This window comes from Protopterus annectens, chromosome 1.part1 (genome assembly GCF_019279795.1).
Source record: "Protopterus annectens isolate FY-2018-M chromosome 1.part1, PAN1.0, whole genome shotgun sequence".
Classification (NCBI taxonomy): Eukaryota; Metazoa; Chordata; order Ceratodontiformes; family Protopteridae; genus Protopterus; species Protopterus annectens.
Window position 1 is genome coordinate 517,575,281 of NC_056726.1, and position 24,762 is coordinate 517,600,042.

Genomic DNA, 24,762 nt, shown 5'->3' on the forward strand with positions numbered 1-24,762 from the left:
GTATCTACTTCTCTGAAGTACAGGCTAACACAGAAGGCCTCTGGCTAACGAAGTTCGCAGATGACTGCAAACTAGGAGCCATAGTCAAGTCCCCAAATGATGTGGACATCCTACAGAAGGAGCTCACGGAGACAGATGCCTGGTGTCAGAGCCATGGCCTCAAGCTCAATGCCAAAAAGTGCAGTGTCATCCCCTTTGGTAAAAACTCTGTACCCATGAACTACCACATAGGCAGCAATCTTCTTAACACCGAATGCGTGATAAGAGACCTTGGGACCCAGGTGGACAGTAGTCTCTCCTTTGATAGTCACATCGCCACAGTAGTCAGGAAGTCCTTCTACATGGCACACCTCATCATAAAAGGGTTCTCATCCAGGAAAAAGAGGTCATTGTTTCCCTCTACTCGACACTCATTTGACACAATATACAGTACAATGCCCTTTTTGGTATGTACCTCACAAGACATCTGGAGCAGCTGAAATGGCCACAGAAGTACTTCATAAAGAGGATTACTGGCCTCAAACAAATGCCCTACACTAACCGCCTCAAAAAACTCCAGCTTTACTCCGTAGCATATCGCCTACTCCGAGGTGATCTCTGCCTAACATATAAAGCTATGTCAAACCCAGAGCTGTTGGACATGCTACACCTAAAGAAATCCCAATCCCTCCGAGCTACACGCTCTAGGGACCTAAACCTTGTTACCACAATAAACAGGACATGCTGGAGGGATAGATTCCTGTCCCAGAGACTCCCATACTCTGGAACAGGCTACCCATCTATGTCAAGCAAAGTTCTTCATTAGCACTCTTCAAGAAAAATCTTGATGAGTGGATGGGAAATAGGAAATACACCTCGGGGATCACATCTGTGTCTCTGCTCGACAGTGGCACAGGAAAATAACTTTCTTGGGTGGCGTAAGCCAGGGAACCTTGTTGGCTAGGCTTACATTGGCCTTTGGGCCGATAGCCTAGTACCTACCTATGAATCTGTGAACACATCCATGCGCCTCCTTTCTCATGCTACAGAAGGAGCAGCTAGGGCAGCTGGGACTGGCGTTGCTATGAGGTAACACGCTTGGCTCTTACTGTGTCAGTTTGCGGACCCCTTCAAGGCGTCTTTTACAAATGCTCCCTTCGATGGTTCTTTTTTCTTTGGGAAGACCGTCCGTGACACCCTTGTCCAGAGTGAGAAAGACAGGAAGACTAAATAGCACACTAAACTAAAAAAATAAAATAAAAAATAAAAAAAAGGAAATAACCGAACAATGCTGTAGCAAGGTTCAGTGCTTTAATGTTGACTGAGCGCTTTCACCTCTCCATCATAGGCTTCATGAGAGTCACAAAATAATACATCACTTCCTATTATACATAAAAAAATTCTCTCATAGAGAGATGAAAGCACTCAGTCTACATTAAAGCATTGAACCTCGCTACACCATTGTGCAGTTATTTCCTTTTTTATTTATTTATTTATTTTTATTTTTTAGTTTAGTGTGTTATTTAGAGTTAGTTTTGCCCCATGTGAGGCGAACTGCTTGTGTTTGGTAAGACAGGATTGATTGTCTGCTGTCAGAATCCGCTTCACTAGCCCTCAAAGATCCTTTTCCCGGAATCAGAGAGGGCAAAAGAAGATGTGGTTCCGGAAATCGCAGTTTTCCCAGGACTCTCCGGACAACTTGTCCCCTAGAGGCAGAGGGGGACATGACAGACACCGACCCAGAGGCAGAGGGGGTCCGAGGAACTTTGGGTCTAGGGAGCCCTTCTCGGACAGGCCCGCAGAGCAGCCCTGAGGGGTTGCCCAACTGTCCTACTCTGGAGGCAGTTGGGAGAAGATTATCATTGCACCCAGTGGCATGGGAGTCCATAACTGCAGATCGTTGGGTGCTTCAAATAATATTCAGAGGTTACACCATCCCGTTTGTTGCCCCTCCAATTAACCAAAGCGCCTCCCAGATGTTCCACCTGCTCAAAGGGAGACGGCAGCGCTAGAGGTTTCCAAGCTGCTTCAAAAACGAGCCATCAAACCGGTCCACCCCCCCCCCCCAATCAGTCTGGGTCAGGTGTTTACTCCAGGTTCTTTTTAGTGCCAAAAAAAGACGCGGGACCTCAGACCCATTTTGGACCTGTCAACCTTAAACCTGGCTGTCGCCAAACAGAAATTCCAGATGGTCACCCTACAGTCCATTCTACCTTATCTTTGAGAATGCGACTGGATGTGCACGATAGATCTCCATGACGCTTACTACCATATCAAGATACACAGAAGCTCCAGGAGATTCCTTCGCTTCTGGGTGGGAGCCAGTCATTTCCGGTTCCGAGCCCTACTCTTCGGTCTCACCACAGCCCCCAGGGTGTTCACCAAGATAATGGCAGTCGTAGCGGCTCACCTGAGGCTTCAGGGGATTCAGGTATTCCCTTACCTAGACGATTGGCTCCTTGCTGCTTCCACCAAGCATCTTCTTTACCAAGTCAGAGACTTCTTCCTACATCTTGCAGCCCTGTTAGGGATTACGGTCAATGTTCCCAAGTCACTCTTGAATCCAGTACAGATCTTGGACTTTTATCAGGGCACAGCTGGACACCCTTCAATTGAAAGTCTTCCTAACTCCAGACAGGGTCCAGAGTCTAAGGGCTCATGTATCACTGATTCTTGGACCCAGGTTACTGAAGGCGGCGGATGTACTCAGAGCCTTGGGCTCTATGGCTGCCGCAATTTCTATCCTCCCCTGTGCACGTCTTCACATGAGTGTTCTACAGTGGACTCTAGCTGTACAGTGGTCTTGGCTGGATCTCCCCTTGGATTACCCAGTTCACATCAGCAAAGCATGCAGGACGTCACTTCCCTGGTGGTCCAGTCTCCGGAGAGTGTAGTGGGACGCCCCTTTGTTTCATCCACAGCCCAAGCCACAGTGACCATGGATGCCTCCCAGCATGGATGGGGGGGTATTATCTGGGGAAGATGGTCCAAGGCACGTGGTCCCAGATCGAGACCAGATTGCACATCAATGTACTGGAGATGAAAGCAATGCTTTTAGCATTGCAGGCCTTCCATACTATTTTTCCTCTGGGAACTATTGCAATTCAGTCAGACAACATGTCTGTTGTCTGGTACATCAACAAAGAAGGAGGAACCAGATCTTACCCTCTGTGTCGTGAGGCCATGAGAGTTTGGGAGTGGGCGATCTCCACCATTCGGTTTCTGATTGAAATGCACATCCCAGAACGCTCCAACATTTTAGTGGACAAATTGAGTCAGGCTATTCTGATGCCATACTAGTGTTCTCTGAAGCAGTCGGTAGCGGAGGAGATCTTCCTTGCTTGGGGACAGCCTTGCTGCGATCTCTTCACATCTCCTTCCAGCAAGAAGTGCAGCGAGTTCTTTGCTCTGATTCCCTCACCAGGGGACCCCTCCGGAGATGCTCTAGTCCATGTTTGGCCTCCCGGGCTTCTGTATGCTTATCCCCCATTATGACTCATTCTGAAGTTTCTTCAGAAGGCCTGCTGACTGGGGTGCAAGGTGATCCTCATTGCTCCATTCTGGCCTCGTCAGGTTTGGTTCCCCTTCCTCTGGTCTCATGTTCTAGCTCCTCCTTGGATTCTAGTTCCCTGCCCGGATCTCATTTCTCATCATTCGGGCACCCGTCCGCCCAACCTGGACAGCCTCAAGCTGACAGCTTGGTTGCTCCAGTTCCCTTAATTGCCAGGAATCCCGTTTTTTTGTCTTCAGTGGAAACTATTCTAGTGGCGGCTCATAAGTCTTCCACTAGGAAGATTTACCGCAGTAAATGGAAACGATTTTCTATTTGGGCATCTCAGAGAAAGCTGGCTCCTTTTACAGCCCCCTGTATCCGCAGTACTGGATTTTTTAGCCTGCATTTTTCAACAAGGGGCCAGTTCTTCCACTGTGAAAGTGCAACTGGCAGCTATTTCAAATTTTTATGTATGTGAGATCATGATTGCCCTGGCCTCTTCTAGATTGTGTAAGGCTTTTCTTAAAGGCACTTTTCTTTTGTGTCCTCCAGTTAAGAACCCTGTTCCTCCTTGGGACCTTACTTTGGTTCTACAGGCCTTAGTTGCTTCACCCTTTGAACCTGCAGCTTCACCAGATTTAAAGTTTCTATCCTGGAAGACAGTCTTCCTAGTGGCTATTACTTCGGCTAGGAGGGTTTCTGAACTTCAGGCCTTGTCTGCTGTGCCCCCTTACTTGATTTTCCATAAAGACAGGGTTTCTCTCCGCACAAACCCTTCTTTCTTACCAAAAGTGGCTTCTGAATCAAACATCAATCAAGCAATTAACCTGCCTGTTTTCTTCCCAAATTTTCAGAACAAAGGTGAATATAAACTGCATTTGCTAGATGTTCATAGACAACTTCATTTTTATTTACACAGAACAAAGCCCTTCCATAAGTCTGACCAGTTATTTGTGTCCTAAGCCCTTTTTGGGTAAGGCCATATCCAAAGTTTCTTTAGCTAGATGGATTACGCTATGTATTTTGCAAATTTACAAAGACAAAGGTTTGTCTCCACCTGGTCCGATTAAAGCTCATTCTACCAGATCTATGGCGACGTCTGCTGCTTTCTGGTCTAGGGTCTCATTGGATGACATTTGTGCGGCAGCAACTTGGGCTAGGTCACATACTTTCATTTCTCATTATAAGTTGGATTTAATTTCCAGAGGGAGAGCATCCTTCGGCTCTGCGGTGCTCAGGAATATCCTTCCATGAGGGGCTCCCAGAGACTTGAGTAGCTGGGGACTCTGTCCCACAGGTTGAAGATAAAATGAAGTTAACTACTTCAGATAAAGAAGTTATGTACTCACCATAACTTTCCAGCTGAGTAGTTATACTTCATTTTTCTGCAACCGTCCCACCCTCCTTCCCCCGAACCTTCTCATGTTATGATCATGTATGGTTTCTTCTAGTTTGAGTTGCTGATTAGTTTGGTTTGCAGCAAACTTGATCTGAGGGAAGGCAGTAGATGGCGGTGTGTTATGGGTAAGGGGGAAGAGCTTGGAGCTCAGAGCAGATGCTTGTAAAGTTGCCAGTTCGGATCCGATATGGATCCGAATACCCACAGGTTGCAGAAAAATGAAGTATAACTACTCAAATGGAAAGTTATGGTGAGTACATAACTTCTTTTTATGTTTGGTACAGACATATACAGGGCCCTCTTTTAGTGGGTATTCCTACTGTTCTTTTTTATTTGTGTGAGATACTGAATTCTGGTCTGACATACTAATCTGTTAAAGCACATTTGTCAGCCATTTCTGCTGGTGTACTTTTGAATCCACCACTTTCTTCTAGATTTGAGATTAAACAGTTTTTGAAAGACATCCTTCATATTAGACCTCCAAGAAAGCCTATTTCTCCTCCTTGTGACCTTAATTTTGTTCTTGAAAAGTTATCTCAGCCACCTTTTGAACAATCGGGGTCTTCTACCATGCAGTTGTGTACCTAGAAGACTGCCTTGTTTGTGGTTCTGACTTGTGCCGAGAAAGTCTCTGAGCTGCATGCTCTTATGGCAGTTATTCCTTTTCTAGCTTTTCACAGGGATAGAGTGTCTCTTAGGATCAGTCCTTCTTTTATACCTAAAGTGGTCATTAACTTATCTTTGAATCAGGCCATTCACCTTCCTCCATTTTCCCTCCCCTCAAACTAGCAGTGAGAAGGTTCTACAGTCTTTGGATTTGCATAGACAGGTCAGATATTGTTTAGATAAGACTAAAGATATTATAATGTCCAAAACAGTTGTGCAGCCAGTACTACTTTATGGCACAGAAACATGGGCAGTAAATGCAGAGAAGTTGAGAAAGCTAGAGGTGATGAAGATGAAGTGCCAGAGATGGGTGGTAGGATGTATACTGTGGGACAAATGAGGAAATGATGCCATCAGTGCAGAAGCCAAAGTAGCTCCTATTGCATATAAGTTCCAAGGGAACAGGTTATGGTGGTTTATAGGTTCATAGCAGATAACTATGCTAATGGCTCAAAAGTTCTTACAAGCTTAGCCAGTTTTACCCAGATTTTGCCCAATTTTCTATCTCTAGGGGAAAGGTAACAAGGGTCAGTAAGCTGGGTTTTGACAGATTTTACAGACTGCCTGTGTCCATAAGGGACATGGGCACCACTGCAGAAGTGAATTTGCAATTTCCCATCCACTAGCCCAGTTTGCACTTGAAGGTGGTCAGGGAGGGCTCTGCTTCATGTGAATAGGAACCTGTTGCAGAAGAGGTGTGATCTGTGGGAGACATGGCTATGTTTCCAGCATATCAGAGATCAGGTTTAGTTCTTTGGAGTGGGTAATCATTGTGCAGTTAGTTTTGCGAATATGCAACATTTCCATCAGGGCTGGGTCAGAGACTGCCTTGTAGGTATATATATATATATATATATATATATATGTGTGTGTATATGTTAACAGAGAATACTGGAAGAGAAGAGGTTAAGCTCAGCTACAACTAACTTTGGGAAATAGTAAGAAGACATTGAATGAAGCCAGAGACACAATGTCTGTAAGAAGCATGGTTTGTTAGTCTGTTTTGGAGTAGTAGAAATTTGTAACTGTTTTATGACTTCCAGGAGCTGCACCAGATCTGAGCAATGCTCTTGTGTGCATATTATTGACATGTAGGTGTTAAATCCTGGTGGTTTCTTGCAATGGGGGAGGGGGGGTTGCATGGGAACCAGAAGTCAGATGACCAGCTGTATGTGATGTCATTCTGTACAGAAATAATGTTTTAAGATTAGGTGAGACAGAAGTCTCAGGACAGTCTGTTTCTTGGAACCTGACATAGAAGGATCCCTCACCTACTTCATCTTGCCTTGCTCTTATTAAGTAAGTAAGAACAGTCATTCACTAGATCAGTCAGGAAAATATAGTGAGAATAGTTAAGTATTGTTTTTCTGTAACTGTGAATCTTTCCAGCTGTGTTATTTTTAATATTTCCTGTGAATGAAACTCTGTTTTTTACTGTAAACAGATATTTTATATGTTCATGTTCTTTTATTATTTATTATTGAAAATATTTAAAATTTTCATTGCGGCTGGTCCTTTAGAGAATAGTTTAACCCTTGAGAGTACTTATATCTATTGGTAAGAGTGTGGCCACTCCTGAAGCCTGGCTGTTTGGTCATCATTACCATTTGTATTAACATTAATTTCACTCAGTATAATTGGGTACCCTTGCAAGAGCCTTAGGTAGCTGGTTTTGTAGTTCCTGGTGACAGTGATAACTACCTTATAGTCTGGTCAGAAAAAGGTACAGCGGGTAAATCTGTGCCAGCCTTTCCTAGGAGTGTGAGTGTGTGTGTGAAAGTCATATCTCAAAGAGAGTGTGTGTCAGCTGTTTGGAGCAGGGACATGAAGGACTGGTTTCACATAGACAGTGGTGGAGAACTTGGCTTGGACACTCGGCTGAGGTCTCAATTCTATAGCTGTGCTAGTGGTGAGCCTTATCGGGGCCCTGGAGGGAAACAGATATAAAGAAATCCAGACCCTGGGTTGACTGTGTTCCTTGTATGCTCTTAAGGGAAATTGTGCTTGATGCAGAGAGGTCTGCATCTGGAAATACTGAATGCATCCATTTGTATTCCAAGTGAACTTATCTCTCCAGTGTCTCTGGTGAGGATTCAAGCTCCTTGATTACTGGCCCAGAATGGAGACATCACAACAGCAGCAGTGAAAAGTAGGACATCTACTGTGATGGCTCTTACACAAGTGTGCTTTTCTTAAAAATAACAATTCATTGCTCAGGATTTTTTATGCATAGGTATGTCATACACTTTGCTGGAGGTTTCTAACTCATGCTGTGGTATTACCTAGTACAATATAGTACCATATAAAGTTATGCACTTTTGCAACAGGCAGCTTCTAATAAGATTCACTGCTGTATAATGGTATGCACTTTGATGCCAAGAGCACCGAGTAAGATACAATGCCGTGTACAATTTTGCACTTTACCACAGATGTTCACCTACTAAGATTGAATGTTGTATGAAGTTCCAGCATTTGTCAGAGCTTTCAATAAACTGCACACTTATTCACCTTTATTTCTTAGCAGTGCACAAAAGTTTCATCAGTTTTTACCAAAACAATACAGAAGCAATATAGCTCTTTTCAGAAAGTCTTAACAGTCAGTGATTTTTTTAATTTCCTTTAAACACAGCACAGGTCAGAAATACAAGAAATATCAGGTTCATGTAAGCAGTATTCTTTTTCACTGTTGCAACAAACTGTACTCTGAATTGCTTAAGCAGCTTGTTAAGATTCCACTTGGCACACCATAAAGCTATAAGCTATGCACTCAGCAATTACCTTTTATTGCACAGTTCACTGAATTTAAAGACACGTTACAAAATGCACCTGAGCAGTAATGAGTGAACTAGTATAAGTTACTAAAGAGATGATGTTTCTAAATTGGAGTAGTGAAACTAGAATGCCAGGAATCAAAATGGTCTTATTAAAATTGGGTACTTACGTATTATCGCAACCAGATTTTCGCGGTTGCGAAATTTGCATGCTGGAGTGAAACTGAGTGCGGGAAACCCAGTGAAATGTTATTTGACAGCCTTACTAAAGAAATGTAATTTTGGATTACATTCAGGATGACAAACAAATGTGCAGTTCTTCTGATTTTGTGTGCATTACACACGCACGCTTCAAACTGTCAGGGGTGCTGTGTTACTGACAAAAGGTATACTTTCACTGTAAGGAAGGAATGCTGAGAAGAAAAACACAGACACTCATGGAAATGCTTTTGGTAAACCACCTTTCTTTGTAAAACTTTGTAAACACGCTGTTTACAAAGAAAGAGTTTACCGAAAGCATTTCCATGACCATGAGTGTCTGTGTTTTTCATCTCAGCATTCCTTCCTTTTACACAAACCAGCAGCGAGTTGGTTTTGTGTTATTGGTGGCATCCTATAGTTCGGGGATGAAAACACTTACAGCGAAATGCAAGCAGCTTGCCTGCAAGTCTGTTGACATTTTCCATCAATTTTACAGTCAGTTTTTTCTGTTTCTTCGAAGTCCTGTGAATGACGGTCAACATAGAAATATGAATGAAAAAGTACAAGAAAGAAGTAAAACACATAAATTTGCTTTCACACTGGTTAGGTTATCTGGCTAATTTTAGGACACACCACGATTCAACGGTGTCTGTTGTACAACACTCGCTTGATGCCAGATGTCCGTTTTCAGTTGGTGGACAACATCCTTCTTGCCTTGCTTATTCCTGTATGTCTTTCACAAACCATTGAGAAAAAAAAACAATAATTGGGAGTTTGCACACCCCCATTTTACTTACACATAAACTGTTTTCTCGGAAACTATATGATTTACAGAAGGTTAAAAATCTGGTTGCGATAATACGTAAGTACCTAAAATTGTTACTAGCCAAGAATAGCTGTAACCCAGAAGTAGAAATCAAAGTTTAGACCAACAGTGGACAAAGTGCTTATGTGTTATAAAGGAAACAGCATTTGGAGGGGGATTGTTAGATATGAGGAAAGAACAAGATGCATCCCCTTAAAGGGAATGTGTGTGACCGGTATCTTCACAAAGGGAACTAGGGTGACTGGGAGAAAGAAATGTAGGGATGAATTGAAAATGGTGCAAAAATGAATAGCATGAAAGTTTATTGGTTGGAAAATGCTTATAGTTTGAAATTTTATAAACGTTTATGAAAAAAATGAGCATGTAAACTGAATAATAAGTATATTATTGTGATATGATGATGATATTGGATTCACATTTGATAAATTGCGAGCTTAGTAAGTTGTGTTCAAAAAAAAAAATAAAAAACTTGTATTTCATTGTAAAGACTTCCACTTGCCTGTGCTCCCTTTTCCAAAACACAGTTCATTTACATGCCACCAAACTTCACAAGCAGCATTTCATTGCTAAGCAAAATACAGAAATGTTATTAGGTTTTATTTCTCTTATTCTGTGAATCAGTACTTTTGAAGTGTTGCAGAAACACCATATCCATTGAAATTTTAGTACCACTTCATACATTGCTTAGACTGTAGTTAAAATACAGTGTAACCATTTTCCAGTGTTCTGACTTCAGAATTGTCTGTTAGTTCTTAGAAAGCCTGTGCAAGGGTTTTCCACAGTACATCCCAGTTTAGAACTGCATGACTTTTTTTTCCTCTCCAAAAAGCCACTGTGGCAATTTTCCTCAGGACACCATGTTTCTTAACACATACTGTGTACTTCCACTTGGTGTACCAACACTCTGTGTATTGCTTCTGCTTTACTTATTATTAGTATGCTACATTTCCAAACTTTGCATTTATTAGCCAGATTTTCTTACATCTGGGGAATTTCCATAGTTTTCCCCAAGTCACAGGTAATTAAAAAAGCAGAAGGTTATGGGTTCTATTCCCACTCAAGTTAATTTGATTAATTTTTATTGTACATTATACTCTGTTTAATTGTACATTGCAGTGTGCTTGTTCACTGGAGTATATATACATATTTTTCTATGTAATTAGTCCGAACTGTTCTGTTATTGCTTACATTTATGTAGTTTTGTTTGCAAAATGCTTTGTATTTCACCCGGGCTGAGCCTGAAATTGGTCAGTACTGATCATCACTACCCCAGTATGCTTCTCTAAATATTTCTACATATTCTGTTTTTCTTTCTTTCTTACTTTTCATTGTCTTTATGTTTACTTTTAAAGTTAATCCAACATTCAGCCCAAACTATTGCACAGTATAAACAAAAAATGATTGATTTCAATAATTGGCTCAGTTTTTGGTATCATTCAAATGGGATCTAGTTCCTGTCAGACTGGGAACCCATGTTCAACAAACCTCACTGCTTTGCCAGAGACGGTTTGCACCTGACACCTCTAGGCTTTCAGCTACTGGAAAAAGCCTCCCCAATAGTGCCTTTTTAGGCAAGGTCTTGAAAACAACGTTACCAATGCGAAATTAACCAATCAAAGTAAAATAAGGGTCATGCTGCTAAATGTTAGGAGCTTAAACCAAAAACTGCACTACCTGGAAGCACTTACATCACTGGAAGATGTTGATGTCTGTGCAGTCACAGAAACCTGGTTCAAGGCCTCAGAGAGTACCCCAGCTTTGCAAGGCTACAATGCCATCCACACTTTTAGACCACAAAATGAATGTGTGAAAATCAAAGGAGGCGGTGGTTCAATCTATGTTGGAGATAAATTGATCTCCTGTCTAATTAGACTGGACAACTCCGTGGAGTTACTCTAGGTTCAGGTTATAGTGGGTAAGACCCCCATTCAGTTCATAGCCAGTTATAGATTCTCCTCCATGGCTCTCATCTCCCAAGAAGCCTACTTTACAAAACTGGATACAATCCAAATTTTACCTAACACACTGATTATGGGGGATTTCAATTATCCCACCATCAACTGGGAAACCTACACTAGCCGTAGCTCACTAGCGCAAAAGTTCCTTGACTTTATTTACTCAAATGCTCTGGAACAAATTGTCCATACCCCAACAAGGGAATCAAGCATTCTGGATCTGGTCTTTACCAACATGTCAAACAGATGCACTGCCGCAATTGTCAGACCCTCATTAGTTAAAACTGACCACAAATCAGTCACTTTCAAGCCTGCACTAACACTAGAACTCACAAAGGGTGAAGTCAGACTAAAAAACTTCACCAAGGCAGACTCTCATTAGTTAAAACTGACCACAAATCAGTCACTTTCAAGCCTGCACTAACACTAGAACTCACAAAGGGTGAAGTCAGACTAAAAAACTTCACCAAGGCAGACCCTCATTAGTTAAAACTGACCACATATCAGTCACTTTCAAGCTGGCACTAATACCAGAACTCACAAAGGGTGAAATCAGACTAAAAAACTTCACCAAGGCAAGCTATATTTTCCTAGGTGAAGGTATAAATGCATTCCAAGCCCCACCCCAAGCTGGAAGTGGTAACTACCCTGAAGCTTACACTAAAGCCAGATACAATCACTCGCATAAGTGCATAAACTCATCCATACCAGAAAGAATCAAAGCCAGAGTCCTAAGTATAAACAAGCTGCCATGGTGGACATCCAGCATCAACAAACTTTAAAATAAAAGCAAAACCTTGCTGTCCAAAAAAACAAAGGCAAGGCCACAACAATGGAAGAGCACCCTCCTCACCCTCAACAGACAAGTAAGACAACTTGTCAAATCCTCCAAGGGCTTCTTTAAACTTAGCAAGTACAGAAAATGAAACCATAAGGTCTTTTACAACTATGTACATAACCTAAAGGATAGGACCTAAGCATGTGCAGAACTAGTGGCCAATGGTGTCACACACACTGACCCCACAGAGATAGCAAACATGCTGGCGGATAGGTTTGGTGAAAATTGCACTTCCTTATCCCCTCCTAATTTACAACAAACCTTCTCCAAACTTTCCCCCCACCCTACATATCTGAACTGCAGGTCCTCAAAGCCTTTTCCAAGGCAAAAACACAGCCTTTATGGGACCAGATGACATCCCAGGCTGTTTTCTAAACAGGCTAAAACATGAACTAGCTCCCCACTAAGTACCTTTTTCAATCATAGCCTAACCACAGGATTTGTTCCATTATTCCTGAGTAATGGAGAACAGCAACAGTTATTCCCCTCCACAAAGGTGGCCTAGCAACAGACCCGGGGAATTACAGACCCATAAACCTGACCAGTCTCATCTGTAAGCCCATGGAACGTATCATTATGGACCTCATAAATAAAGACATGGGTGACCTCCAAACCCTGGATCTTGCCTAATTCAGCTTTGTGAAGGGCAGATCCTGCCTGCTAAATCTGGTGTATTTCTTTGAAAAATGTGACCAAGGTCATTGATAAGGACAAATCTATGCACACAACATACCTCGACCTGGCAGAGGCTTTCAACACAATCTCACATTCAAGCATTACCGATAAAATTAGCAAACTGAATGTAAATCCCTTAGTTGTAAGATGGGTTGCCAACTGGCTCACAAACCATACACACACTATCAAAGTGGGTGACTCCCCATCAACCAGAAGACCTGTTACCAGTTAGGTGCCACAGGGGTCAGTGCTTGGCCCTCTACTGTTTGGTATATTCTTCATAGAAGTTCTGGTTAAAACTAAGGGGTTGTGGCTGACTAAGTTTTCAGACGGCTGCAAACTAGGTGCAATCACTGAATCCCTGAATGATGTCAGTATATTCCAGGAGGGTCTCACGCAATCCAACAACTGGTGTATTAGTCACAGTCTCAAAATGAATACAAAGAAATGCATCATCATTCCCTTTGGCACAAACAGTGTCCTCTCACACTATTAAATCAACAATACACTAAGTACCCATGAATGGTAAGGGACATGGGATGACATGTTGACTACAACCTTAACTTCGACCACCATGTGTCTACTGTAGTAAGGAAAGCTTTCTACGTGACACACTTGATTAGTAAAGACATTGTCTTGAGAGCAAAAGGAGTTATAACCCTCCTGTATTCGGCAGCTATCTGACCCATAATTGAGCGTAACGCCCTGTTTGGCATGTACTGTACTAAGCACGTACAGCAATTAGAGAGACCTCAGATGTTTCTAACAAAGAAGATCAAAGAGCTCCAGGGTGTGCCTTACAGAGACTGACTAAATTCCCTGTCAATATACTTCATATCATGTAGAATTCTTAGGAGAGACTTATGTTTGGCCTACAGAGCAATCCAAGACTCAAACCTAATGAACTTGTTGCTTATCCGTAAATCAAATGGGACTAGGGCTACCCATTCCAGGGACATAAATATGGCCTGTGACTTAAATAGGATGTTCTGGAGGGAGAGATTTATCCCCCAGTGACTGTCACGTCTTTGGAACAGGCTACCTGTTCATCTGAAACAGAGTATCTCTATGACACTGTTCAAGAGGAACCTGGGCAAGAGGATGGGGCACTGTAAATTCTTACTGGCGATAGAGCCCACAACCCTCTGGACATGGGCAGTCATCATTAAATGCAGATTGGGTATTGACTAGAATTTAATTGGTATTACATTGGGATGAAATGGCTAGGCTTAAAAAGACCTCCGGGTCAATAGCCTAGTAATCTCCTATGATCCTATGATCCTGTTGTAAAATGGTTTCGTAGTTATATAGTCCTTTAGTAATTGAATCACTTCATTTTTATCATTCCATTCCTTTTTGTTTATTCTTTGTATACCTTTTCTTATCTTTATATATTCTTTGTTATGATTTGCTTCTGTCCATATTGCTAAATGATTTGAAAACCCTGTTATAATGGTTTCTTCTTCCTACATAATTATACCTTCTGAAACTATAAAGTAATACATTTCAGTTTTTAAAACACCCCTTCCATATGTCCATGTTTTTTGTTCCATATAACCATTTTTCCACATTTCATTACTTCAGACATTTCCTTATATCTTTTCCTCTTTTTCATCTTATTACCCCTTAAATGGCAATTAAAATCACCTGTAATTATAATCTGCATGGTTGCACCAACAACATCTAACTTTTTTGAGTTATCCCTTTCTTTATACATCACATTAGTTTAATTAGGTATAATTCTGTATACTTTTTCTTGCCATCTTAAATTTACAACTGCTAATGTTCCCATTATTACTAATACATCATCCAATATTTTACTACTCTCTTGCATAATACTGCTTTTCCAGCACACTTTTCATTCCCAATATTCCATATTATTTCCCCATCCTATAGATTTTGTACTTGCACTCTTTCATCATAAGCAAGAAATCTTATATATTCTAATATAATAATATCTACATCATAGTTTTTACACCATTCTAAAATACCTGTTCTTTCTTATATTTTTCATACTATTAACATTAACTAAAAGAATTCTCAAATTATTTCTTTCTTTATTTCTTAATTTAGGAGATATTATCTGTCTCCTTTGTTGCTTGTATTATTAACCATTTCCTTTTTTCTTTTATTTTATGTTAAAGCCTTTAAATTTTCTTTTAATGTCTTTTACTCTTTTGCCAATAAAATTTTCAGCTTATATCTTGTTCGTCACTAGCTTCCAATTCTACTCCTAGTTCGTGTCCTTCATCATTTTTTGTACTGCCTCCCTTTTTTCTTGTAAGCTTTCCTCTGTTTCTGTCTCATCTGTGTTTCCACTTTGCTCTTTATCATTAGTTTGATTTATTATACTTTGCTCATTTTCCTTGTAATCCATCCATAAATGACCCATTCTTTTACATTTATAACATTCATGTTCACATTTTTATTAGCTTTGGTTGACCTGTTTTGCTACATATATAGCATTTCTTTTGTCACAGTTGCTGATTAAATGTTCTTCTTTTCCACAAAAGAAACATGTTTTTGGTTGCCTCTTGTATTTTACAGCACCTTTGTTACCATCAACATTTATAATGCTTAGAATATGTTTAATTTTCTCTTTGTCCATTTTTAAAATAACATTACAGTCACATCTCCCAGTCCTTAACCCCCTGTTGTCATACACTTTTGAAATGCCTATTACTTCTTCGCAAGCATTTTTAAATGTTCTTTTAAAGTCTCTCTTTCAGCCTCTGTTCAGAATTGGACCTGTATTTTCTTTACGTAGTCATTCCATGGATTGTTATTCTGCCTTTTTCATACTCACATAAAAATTTCTCCAGACTTTGTACTATTTTAGAATAAATGTCACAAAATGTCTCTTTTTTTAATCAAAATGAAAGCTCTTACCTCTTGTGTTTTCACTGCCAAAGAGTAATGCTTAATTGTCCCCTACCTCATATCTCTTCAGTTCTTGATTCTTTTTACTTTGTATTCTTACCACAAATTTTCTTTTTAATCTGTCTTCTTTTTTTCTTTTCCTTCTTCCCTTCTTGTGTAGTTGCCACTGTCTCCATGTATGTTCTGTTCTTCTGTATATTTGTTTCTTCTGGTCTTACTTCCATATCTTCCTCCTGGATTCTATCCATAATGTCACCCCATGAGAGTTCATTCTCTGGCTCACTTTGTTTAATTAAAGCCTTCAGTAAATTATCCCACAATCCTCCCGATTGGAGCATTGTAACTATGTATTCTTCACTGGTCATCTCAATCATCTTACCAAAAAGCTGCTGTTGGAATAAAACATCCGAGGCTTCCTCATTGTCTGCAAATTCTTCCTTAGAGCTGGCATTCATTTCTGTTCTCTGTACTCATTCCTGTATCTCACACACTGTCCTCCCATCTGCCAGTGTGCTAGGATTGAGATGTGTGCACATATTCCTGGCTAGTACTTCCATGAATACGAATTGCAAGTGATTGAAGGGAAAGTTCCCCAGTGCCCTGGTCAAGTTTTCTCTGGAAGTATAAATGTCACCACATCATCATCATCATCTTTTGGCTGTTCCAGTTAGGGGTCACCACAGTGGATCATCTGTTTCCATTTCATTCTGTCCTCTGCATCTTGCTCACTCACAGCAACCACCTGCATGTCCTCTCTCACCACATCCATAAACCTTATCTTAGGCCTTCCTCTTTTCCGGTTACCTGGTAACGTCATCCTTAGCATCCTTTTCACAATATACTCAGCATCCCTCCTCAGCACATGTCCAAACCAGTGTAATCTTGCCTCTCTGGCTTTGTCTCCAAACCTTTCAACCTGGGCTGACCCTCTAATATACTTATTCCTAATCCTGTCCACCCTTGTCACACCCAGTGCAAATTTTAACATTTTTAACTCCTGCCTTTTTGTCAATGCCACTGTCTCCAACCCATATAACATAGTTGGTCTCACTACCCTCTTGTAGACCTTCCCTTTCACTCTTACTGGTACTCCTCTGTCACAAATCACTCCTGACACTCTTCTCCACCCACTCCATCCTGCCTGTACTCTCTTCTTCACCTCTCTTCCACACTCACCATTACTCTGAACTATTGATCCCAAGTATTTAAACTCATCCACCTTCATCACCTCTACTCCTTGCATCCTCACCATTTCTCTATCCTCCCTCTCATTCACATATATATATTCTGTCTTAGTCCTGCTGACCTTCATTCCTCTTCTGTCTAGAGCATATCTCCATCTCTCCAGGGTCTCCTCCACCTGTTCCCTACTCTCACTACAGATCACAATGTCATCTGCAAACATCATAGTCCATGGGGGCTCCTGTCTGATCTTGTCTGTCAACCTGTCCATCACCATTGCAAATAAGAAAGGGCTCAGAGTTGATCCTTGATGTAATCCCACCTCCACCTTAAACGCATCCGTCACTTCTGCCGCAGACCTCACCGCTGTCACACTACCCTCGTACATATCCTGTACCACTCTTACATACTTCTCTGACACTCCCGACTTCCAGATATGGTACCATGACTCCTCTCTAGGCACCCTGTCATATGCTTTCTCTAAGTCTATAAAAACACAATGCAACTCCTTCTGACCTTCTCTGTACTTCTCCATCAACACTCTCAGAGCAAACATCACATCTGTAGTGCTCTTTCCCGGCATGAAACCATACTGCTGATCACTAATCATCATGTCCCTTCTTAACCTAGCTTCCACTACTCTTTCCCATAATTTCATGCTGTGACTGATCAGTTTAATCCCTCTGTAGTTACTTCAGCTCTGCACATCACCCTTATTCTTAAAAATTGGTACCAAGAAACATTTTCTCCATTCCTCAGGCATCCTCTCACTTTCCAAAATTTCATTAAACAATCTGGTTAAAAACTCCACTGCCATTTCACCTAAACACCTCCATGCTTCCACAGGTATGTCATCTGGACCAACAGCCTTTCCATTCTTCATCCTCTTCATAGCTATCCTTACTTCTTCCTTATTAATCCATTGCACTTCAGGATTCACTATCCCCACATCATCCAACCTTCTCTCCCTCTCATTCTCATCATTCATCAACCCCTCAAAGTACTCTTTCCATCTGCTCAACACACTCTCCTCACTTGTGAGTATGTTTCCCTCATTATCCTTTATCACCTTTACCTGCTGCACATCTTTCCTAGCTCGGTCCCTCTGTCTAGCCAATCGATACAGGTCCTTTTCTCCCTCCTTGGTGTCCAACCTTTCATACAGCTCTTCATATCCCTTATCCTTAGATGTCACCACATGTCAGGAAAAATAAAGAAAATAAATAAGATTCAGCATGTACTGTTGGTTCTGTATTCTCTGGTAACTTGTTGGTTCTGGATGACCTGGGAGGAGTATTGTGAAGTGTTGGAACATTTTTTTGAGGCAACCAGATCAGAGGTTCAAGTTAAACAAGGACTAGAATGGCTAATGAAAAAAATGGAATGAGTATGTGTGTTGAGGAGGGAAACTGGCACATTGATTATGGGGACAGACTGGACGCACTGCATACAACGCAGATTGTTAGCGGAGCCTGACTTGTCATTTGAAAAGGCTTTGAAGTTGGCACAGCAGCCAGAGAGACAGCGATAAAGACATCATTGATTTACAAACAACAAGAAACGGAAATGAAAGAGGCCAGGTGGGAAAGAGTTGATCCCATTAAAACCCAGTTGGACTTAAATGGTAAATGGCAGTTTGAAGTGGATATACGTGTGTAGTGTCCAGTTCTGTCAAAAGGCAGAGTATGGGAAGTTATAAGCCAGATGGTGCTGTGCGTATATGTGGTGACTAATAAGTTAACAGTGAACAAGTCTCGCTGGAGCAGCAGTATCCCAAAGGTGGAGGATGTAAGGTTTAGTAAACTGGACCCCAGTCAGGCATATCAACAAGTAGTGCTGGAAGAAGGGTCAAAGACGGTTGTTACCCTGAACACACACACACACAGGTTTTCAAGTCAATTACTCAACTATTATAACAGGTCCTGCCGAATCTCTGTCACCCCTGTTAGCTTACTTTACATTTTTAAGGAAGGGGGCTCAGTGTCGTGGGTGGCAAAAGGAGACAGAGCAGAGCTGCTTTGGCCAGAGGAACTAAATATCTTGGGGTTTTAATTTTGGCATGTGATGCCTCACCTATGGATTAGGGGGCTGTGTTGGCACAAGGATGATGATGGACACAAGAGAGTCAAACTATTCCCAGTTAGATAAAGAGGGTTTAGCTGTAATGTTTTGGAATCAAGCGATTCACAAATACCTCTATGGGGAGGAAGTTTACTATTTTTGCACATCATATAAATTTGTTGTCATTATTAAAATAGACAGTGCTTCACAGTTCATTTGTTTCACTTACACTTTTAAAGTGTAGCAAGCACTTTTTGTATTTTGAAACTTCAATAGAGTTCTCATTACCATCTTTAGTAATTTCTTTAACCAATATTCTTGAGCATATACTTAATACTGCAAGAGCATTTTCTCAAACCATTTCTTTCAGGAGTCTAGCATATTTGATGTATACATTTTTGGCAGGCGACTTTCCATCCGTACACTATGTGCTTCTCTTTGTATGCATCCTTCCAGCAGTTTACTATTCTGACACTATTTTATGCAATTCTTTTAAACTTGGTTTAAGAACTGTTTCAGTTCACCCTTAGAATTTAGTTTGTGTGTCTGGCTCTGCTTCTGAGAGTGGGATGTCCATCTACCTACTTTACTGAATAAACTACTTGAAACTTCAACAAGGCGTCTTTATTCTTCGCACATGGAGGGTATCAGGGAGGATATCAGAGGGAGAGACTTGTAAATCTGGTAGCGAAAGTGATTTTATATATGCTAATCCTTTGTACTGTTTGTTAGTCCTTTCACCCTCTGGGTCACAAATGGGGTATCAGACATCACTTGAACTCTTAATTACCTGTTTTCTGTTCAATAAAAAAAGGTAACAGTCCATCAGTAAGCACATTCTCAATGCTTTCTTTCAACAGTTGGGGAAAAGCACATGAAGTATTAGCACTGCAGACAACAATGCTGGAACACATATTGCAGTTTGATATATTTTGGATCAAGATTTGCTCACCAATAACTGTCAGTGTTCAAAAATTATTGACATAATGCAAATATATGCTTAGCTTTATTCAGTGCTTAGACTTGCTGTTCCAAGCCTTTAAGGATTATTTTTCCAGTGAGGAAAACTTCATGTCAGTTTAAAATAAAATATTCAGCTTTACTTCTCTCATTTAAAATAACACATCCAGTATCGCTGAGGTTTTCCACATTAGTATTTCCTAAGTTCAAGATAATTGCAAAGAAAAAAGGTTTATGTACTCAGCTCAGGTTTCTTGCAATCACTTTGACCATAACAAAACAAAGCTCTCCACAGGTTTATGGTTTTGTCTTTTTTTAGTGTGCGCATTTCTCATTAGAGGCCTCAGCCTCTGTGTTTCTCACTCATTTCTGTCTTAAGCAAGGGCTGATGCCTCTCTTATAGTGTCTGCTAATTCTTGAACTATATCATCCTTCTTTCCCGCATGATATTCCAATGTATGTCTTTCCTATTATTGGCTCTTCTGTTATTGAAAGACAAAAGATGGCATGGCATCCTCCTCCTCCTCTCAGTATGACCCAACATTACAGCTGTACAAGCCCCACAGTGGTCACTAGGGGCCAATATACCACAATGTGTGTGTGTGTGTGTGTGTGTGTGTGTGTGTGTGTGTGTGTGTGTGTGTGTGTGTGTGTGTGTGTGTGTGTGTAAATACTCAGAGGTGATCTCTGCTTGACATAAAAGGCCATGTCCAACCCAGAATTGATGGATATGCTCCACCTAAAAAAAAAAAAAAACAAATCCCTGAGAGCCACACGATCTAGGGATATAAATCTTACCACAACGATAAATAGGACGTGCTGGAGGGATAGATTCCTGACCCAGAGACTCCCCATGCTTTGGAACAAGGTTCCAATGTACATCAGGCAGAGCCCCTCACTAGCATTCTTCAAGAGAAACCTTGACGGGTGGATGGGAAACAGAAAATTTACCCCGGGAATCACTGCAGTGGCTCTGCTGGACAGAGGTGCAGGGAACTAATGGCTCTGCTGACAGAGGCACAGGGAGCTAATGGCTCTGCTTGTCAGAGGCACAGGGAACTAATCTAAGGGGGTGGTGAAAGTCAACACACTCTGGCTAGGCTTATAAATGCCCTTGGGCAGATAGCCTAGTACTTACCTATGAACCTAAATATATGTATGTATTATTTATAATTTGTTTAGTGGGTTAGTCCCACTAGGCTAGCAGCCTCTTTTCAGTGGAGACTTTAGGTGGTATTTTATACTACTGTGGAATTTTGGCCAGGGCATGAGGGAACTTCCCCTACTCTTTTCAGGAAGTGCTGTGGGATCTTTTACATCTACCTGAGGTACCACTAACTTAAATAGACTGGACCTGTGTTTAAGTTCTCATCTGAAGGACAGCACGCTGAGGAGTGCAGCACCCCTATGATGAAATGCAGTTTCAGCAATCCATCTACCTGGTGTGGGAATAGAACCCACATCCTTCTTCACCAAAGGGTAGTGTGCTACTTGTTTCACCGCTGTCACTGGCATATAGAGTGTGTGTGTGTGTGTGTGTGTGTGTGTGTGTGTGTGTGTGTGTGTGTGTGTGTGTGTGTTTGTGTTTGTGTGTATTACGTAATTACATATACACATAAAATCTGAGAGACACAAGCGTAAAAATAATTTTCAAGTGTTTTTACTTGCTTTTGTGTAGCTTTTATTCAATCATTGATACTTTTTATCTGGCACATCTCCTGTATTCTGTAAGACCTCAGTTATGCACAATTTCTTTTTTTATGCTGAAAACATATTTAGATGCAGACTCATTTTTAAGTATAGTTGTACTCTGCACTTGACAGTTCCTTTCTTTTGATATTGTTGTACAACTCAGACTTGTAAAGTGTAATTTTATGTAGTTTTTGTTATGTATTTAAATGTTATTTTTAATTGTTCTCAGTATTACAGCTCTGCTGCCCTCAGTAATATAGCAACCAACCCATTACACCATCAAGCAATGCTTCAAGTGGGCAATGGATTTCTTCTAAAAATGTTGCAATCTCTAATGTCTTCATCTGTGGAGAAGGTAGGTGCAAACATCCTGTTACAGGAAGTGCTGTTCAGTATGATTTATTCTGTTACAAACACAATCAATCCATGTATAACTTGGACAATGCACAAATTAGGATACATATTCTGATACATTACAGCAGCCTTTCACAACTAGGTATCTCTTAGTGTACATCTATAATGCAGTACATCTGTTTCTTTTGGTCACAGTAAACAGTAATTAGAACGGTTCTATATTACTTAGTCGAACGATAAAAAGAGCCAATGCTCTTTTATCGAACACGGAAAGGCGAAACCACTAAATATCAAAGACAAGGAACAGCGATTTTTTTTCCCAGGGGAAAAAAATCACTGGGCTGTTTTCAGGACTTTGCCATTTGATCCAGTGTGGTGTGATCTTGGAGTTGGTATATTTAAGTAAGGGTAGTGTGGGGGGCTGTTCCATGTCATCGATATTTAGTGGTTTCGGCTTTCAGTGTTCGTTAAAAGTGCGTTCACTCTTTTTATCTTTTGACTACGTAATATAGACACATTAGAATTAGCCTTCAAGTGCTCCTGTCTTTGGCATGTAATGTTTCCTTTCCTTTTTTTGACTGTATCATGATGTGTGTCTAATAATTAACATAAACAATTTTGTTTGGCATCACAAAGCATGAATTACAAAATACAGTGTAGGCCAATATAATTTTTAAACATATTTTATATCAAGATAGACAGTGGGGTATATAAGGTAAAAAGTATGACTTCTGGTAGGAGGAAGGGGGAATGACTGTCATATCCTTCACCTAAGTGGAAACAATTAGCACTACTTCCCTGCACATCAGTAGGAGCACAGGAGGAAAAACAAAAGTTCAGGGAGAGAGCGTGTCAAACAGGTGTGAACATGAAGAAAAGTGAGGCGAAAACAAAGTGTTTTACACATGGCAGTTTTAAGTTTAGAATCAACTGATGGTTCCTATTAAGCATAACTCAAATTTTAAACTTCACTTTTGAATCCATCTCAGAGAATAAGAGCTCTTAGCAGAACAGTAACACAGCTGCAAGTTTTAACACAGTATCTGCAAATAAAGAAAATGGCTGTGCTTCAAATAATTAAAGTGACTTATTGACATTCATATGTGAGTTGCGGCATCTGAAGAGTTAAGTGCCTCAGTGCATTTTCACCCTTTTTGGTCATATATTTTTGGATCATATTGTAAGCTTTTTATTAAAGCATAGTCAAATAAGTTTAGTATAAACTCTGTGATGTCACTTTAGGGATCACGTGAGTTCATAAATTTAATAGATTATTCTTTGCATAGGCAAAGTGGTACATCCGCTGAAGTCTACACACCTAATGTTTTCCCCAACAGTGATGTAACTTAGGTTAAACTCACTATCTGTTTACCTTCATTGACATTAGCCTAAGGAAAAAATCAATTTTATAAGTTTTTTTTTTAATAGAGCAGAGGCCAAAATAAAAACAATATAACCAATTGGACAGAAATGTCATTTGTCACTTTATGTACCACATGCCATGGTGCAATGGTAAACAAAATGTAAATCATTAGTAGATCACTTTAAACCAGAAATGATTTGCCCCCTACTTATGTATGAGAGTAGAAGCCATCCGCCAAACAGCAGAAGTAAGACCTGTTACTTAGCCAAAGTGGCTGATCTTTAATGTTGCAGTACCAGCCCTAATGAGTTAAGGAGGTAAAGGTCAGATTCACATAATTGTGGTCCTGTAATGAACTACTTATTCAGAAGTTAAGTTTTAACTGAAACCCTATAAAATATAGTAGTTTGAGATGTTTGTCTAATCTGCCTGAGAGCTCATGCCCCTTGGTAAATCTACATATAAAACAAACACAGTGATATGACATTTACGTTTACCCGCGGTGGTGGTGCTGCGGTAGCATTGTCGCCTCACAGTAAGACGCTGTCCAGTTCGATTCTCAACTAGAGCGTCTTCTGCATGGAGACATGCGTGAATGGGCATACCTTCATTGAAGGTTGTGCGTCAGGGCTGGTAACTCGGCACGTAAAAATCAACTACCAATCATTAGCGGACCAGAGTTCCGCTGTGGCGACCCCTAACCGGGAAAAGCCGAAAGACACAACATTAAGTTTTTTCTCTCTTGAACCTGCTGACCTGAACCACCACTGCATGCCCTCCACAGCTGTCATCCAACCAGCTATTCTGGGGACTTTTTAAGCCATAAAAATTCTTCCCTTGAGCTTACTTAATAGTTCTGAAGGGCTTTGCATGCACTTTGCATTTTAAGGAATGCCACTTGCTTCCACAAATGACTTACCCCCACTTTTAAGCAGATGCTGACATTATGTTTCCTTGTCCACCAAAATCTTATGGTGGCACATGTAATTCAATACAGACATCTGCAACTCTCCAGCAGGAGGTGTGTGCAGGCAGTGCTTTTTCGTTTCTATCTCTACCTTGCTATTTTTTTCCAGATCCAAGGCTGATACTCAAACCCATGTCCTGTGGGATATATTATGTCATCCTCCTATGCAACAGAGCTGAAAGTAGTGTGATATTTTCTGTACACTTATAGCTGCTACTAGCCATCTCTTCCCTTCAGTAGCCAGATATAATCGAGGAATGTATACATTGAGAGAGAAGGGGGATTTTTTGGAAAGGACTGTGCTAAATCCATGTCTGCATCTGTTGACATATCCCAGGACACCCCTCAAATTCAGGTGGTGTGATCATCATTTTGGAGAATCCAGTCTAGCAGCAATTTTCAACTAATTTGTTGTTTGTGTATGTCTAAAGACAGTCCACTCTTCTGTATGAAGGGGTAATTTTCAATTTTGCTTTGCCTGTTTATATTCTGCAAGTTTT

The 24,762-nt window shown here is 40.8% G+C and overlaps 1 protein-coding gene across 1 annotated transcript in view; it reads left to right on the forward strand.

Moving 5' to 3' along the window:
• Positions 1–24,762, forward strand: part of LOC122814803 (vacuolar protein 8-like) — a 988,388-nt gene that overhangs the window by 646,955 nt on the left and 316,671 nt on the right. Inside the window, exon 8 of the mRNA XM_044087110.1 lies at positions 21,808–21,933. Coding sequence (XP_043943045.1) covers positions 21,808–21,933 — 126 coding nt within the window. The remainder of the gene's footprint in view (positions 1–21,807; positions 21,934–24,762) is intronic.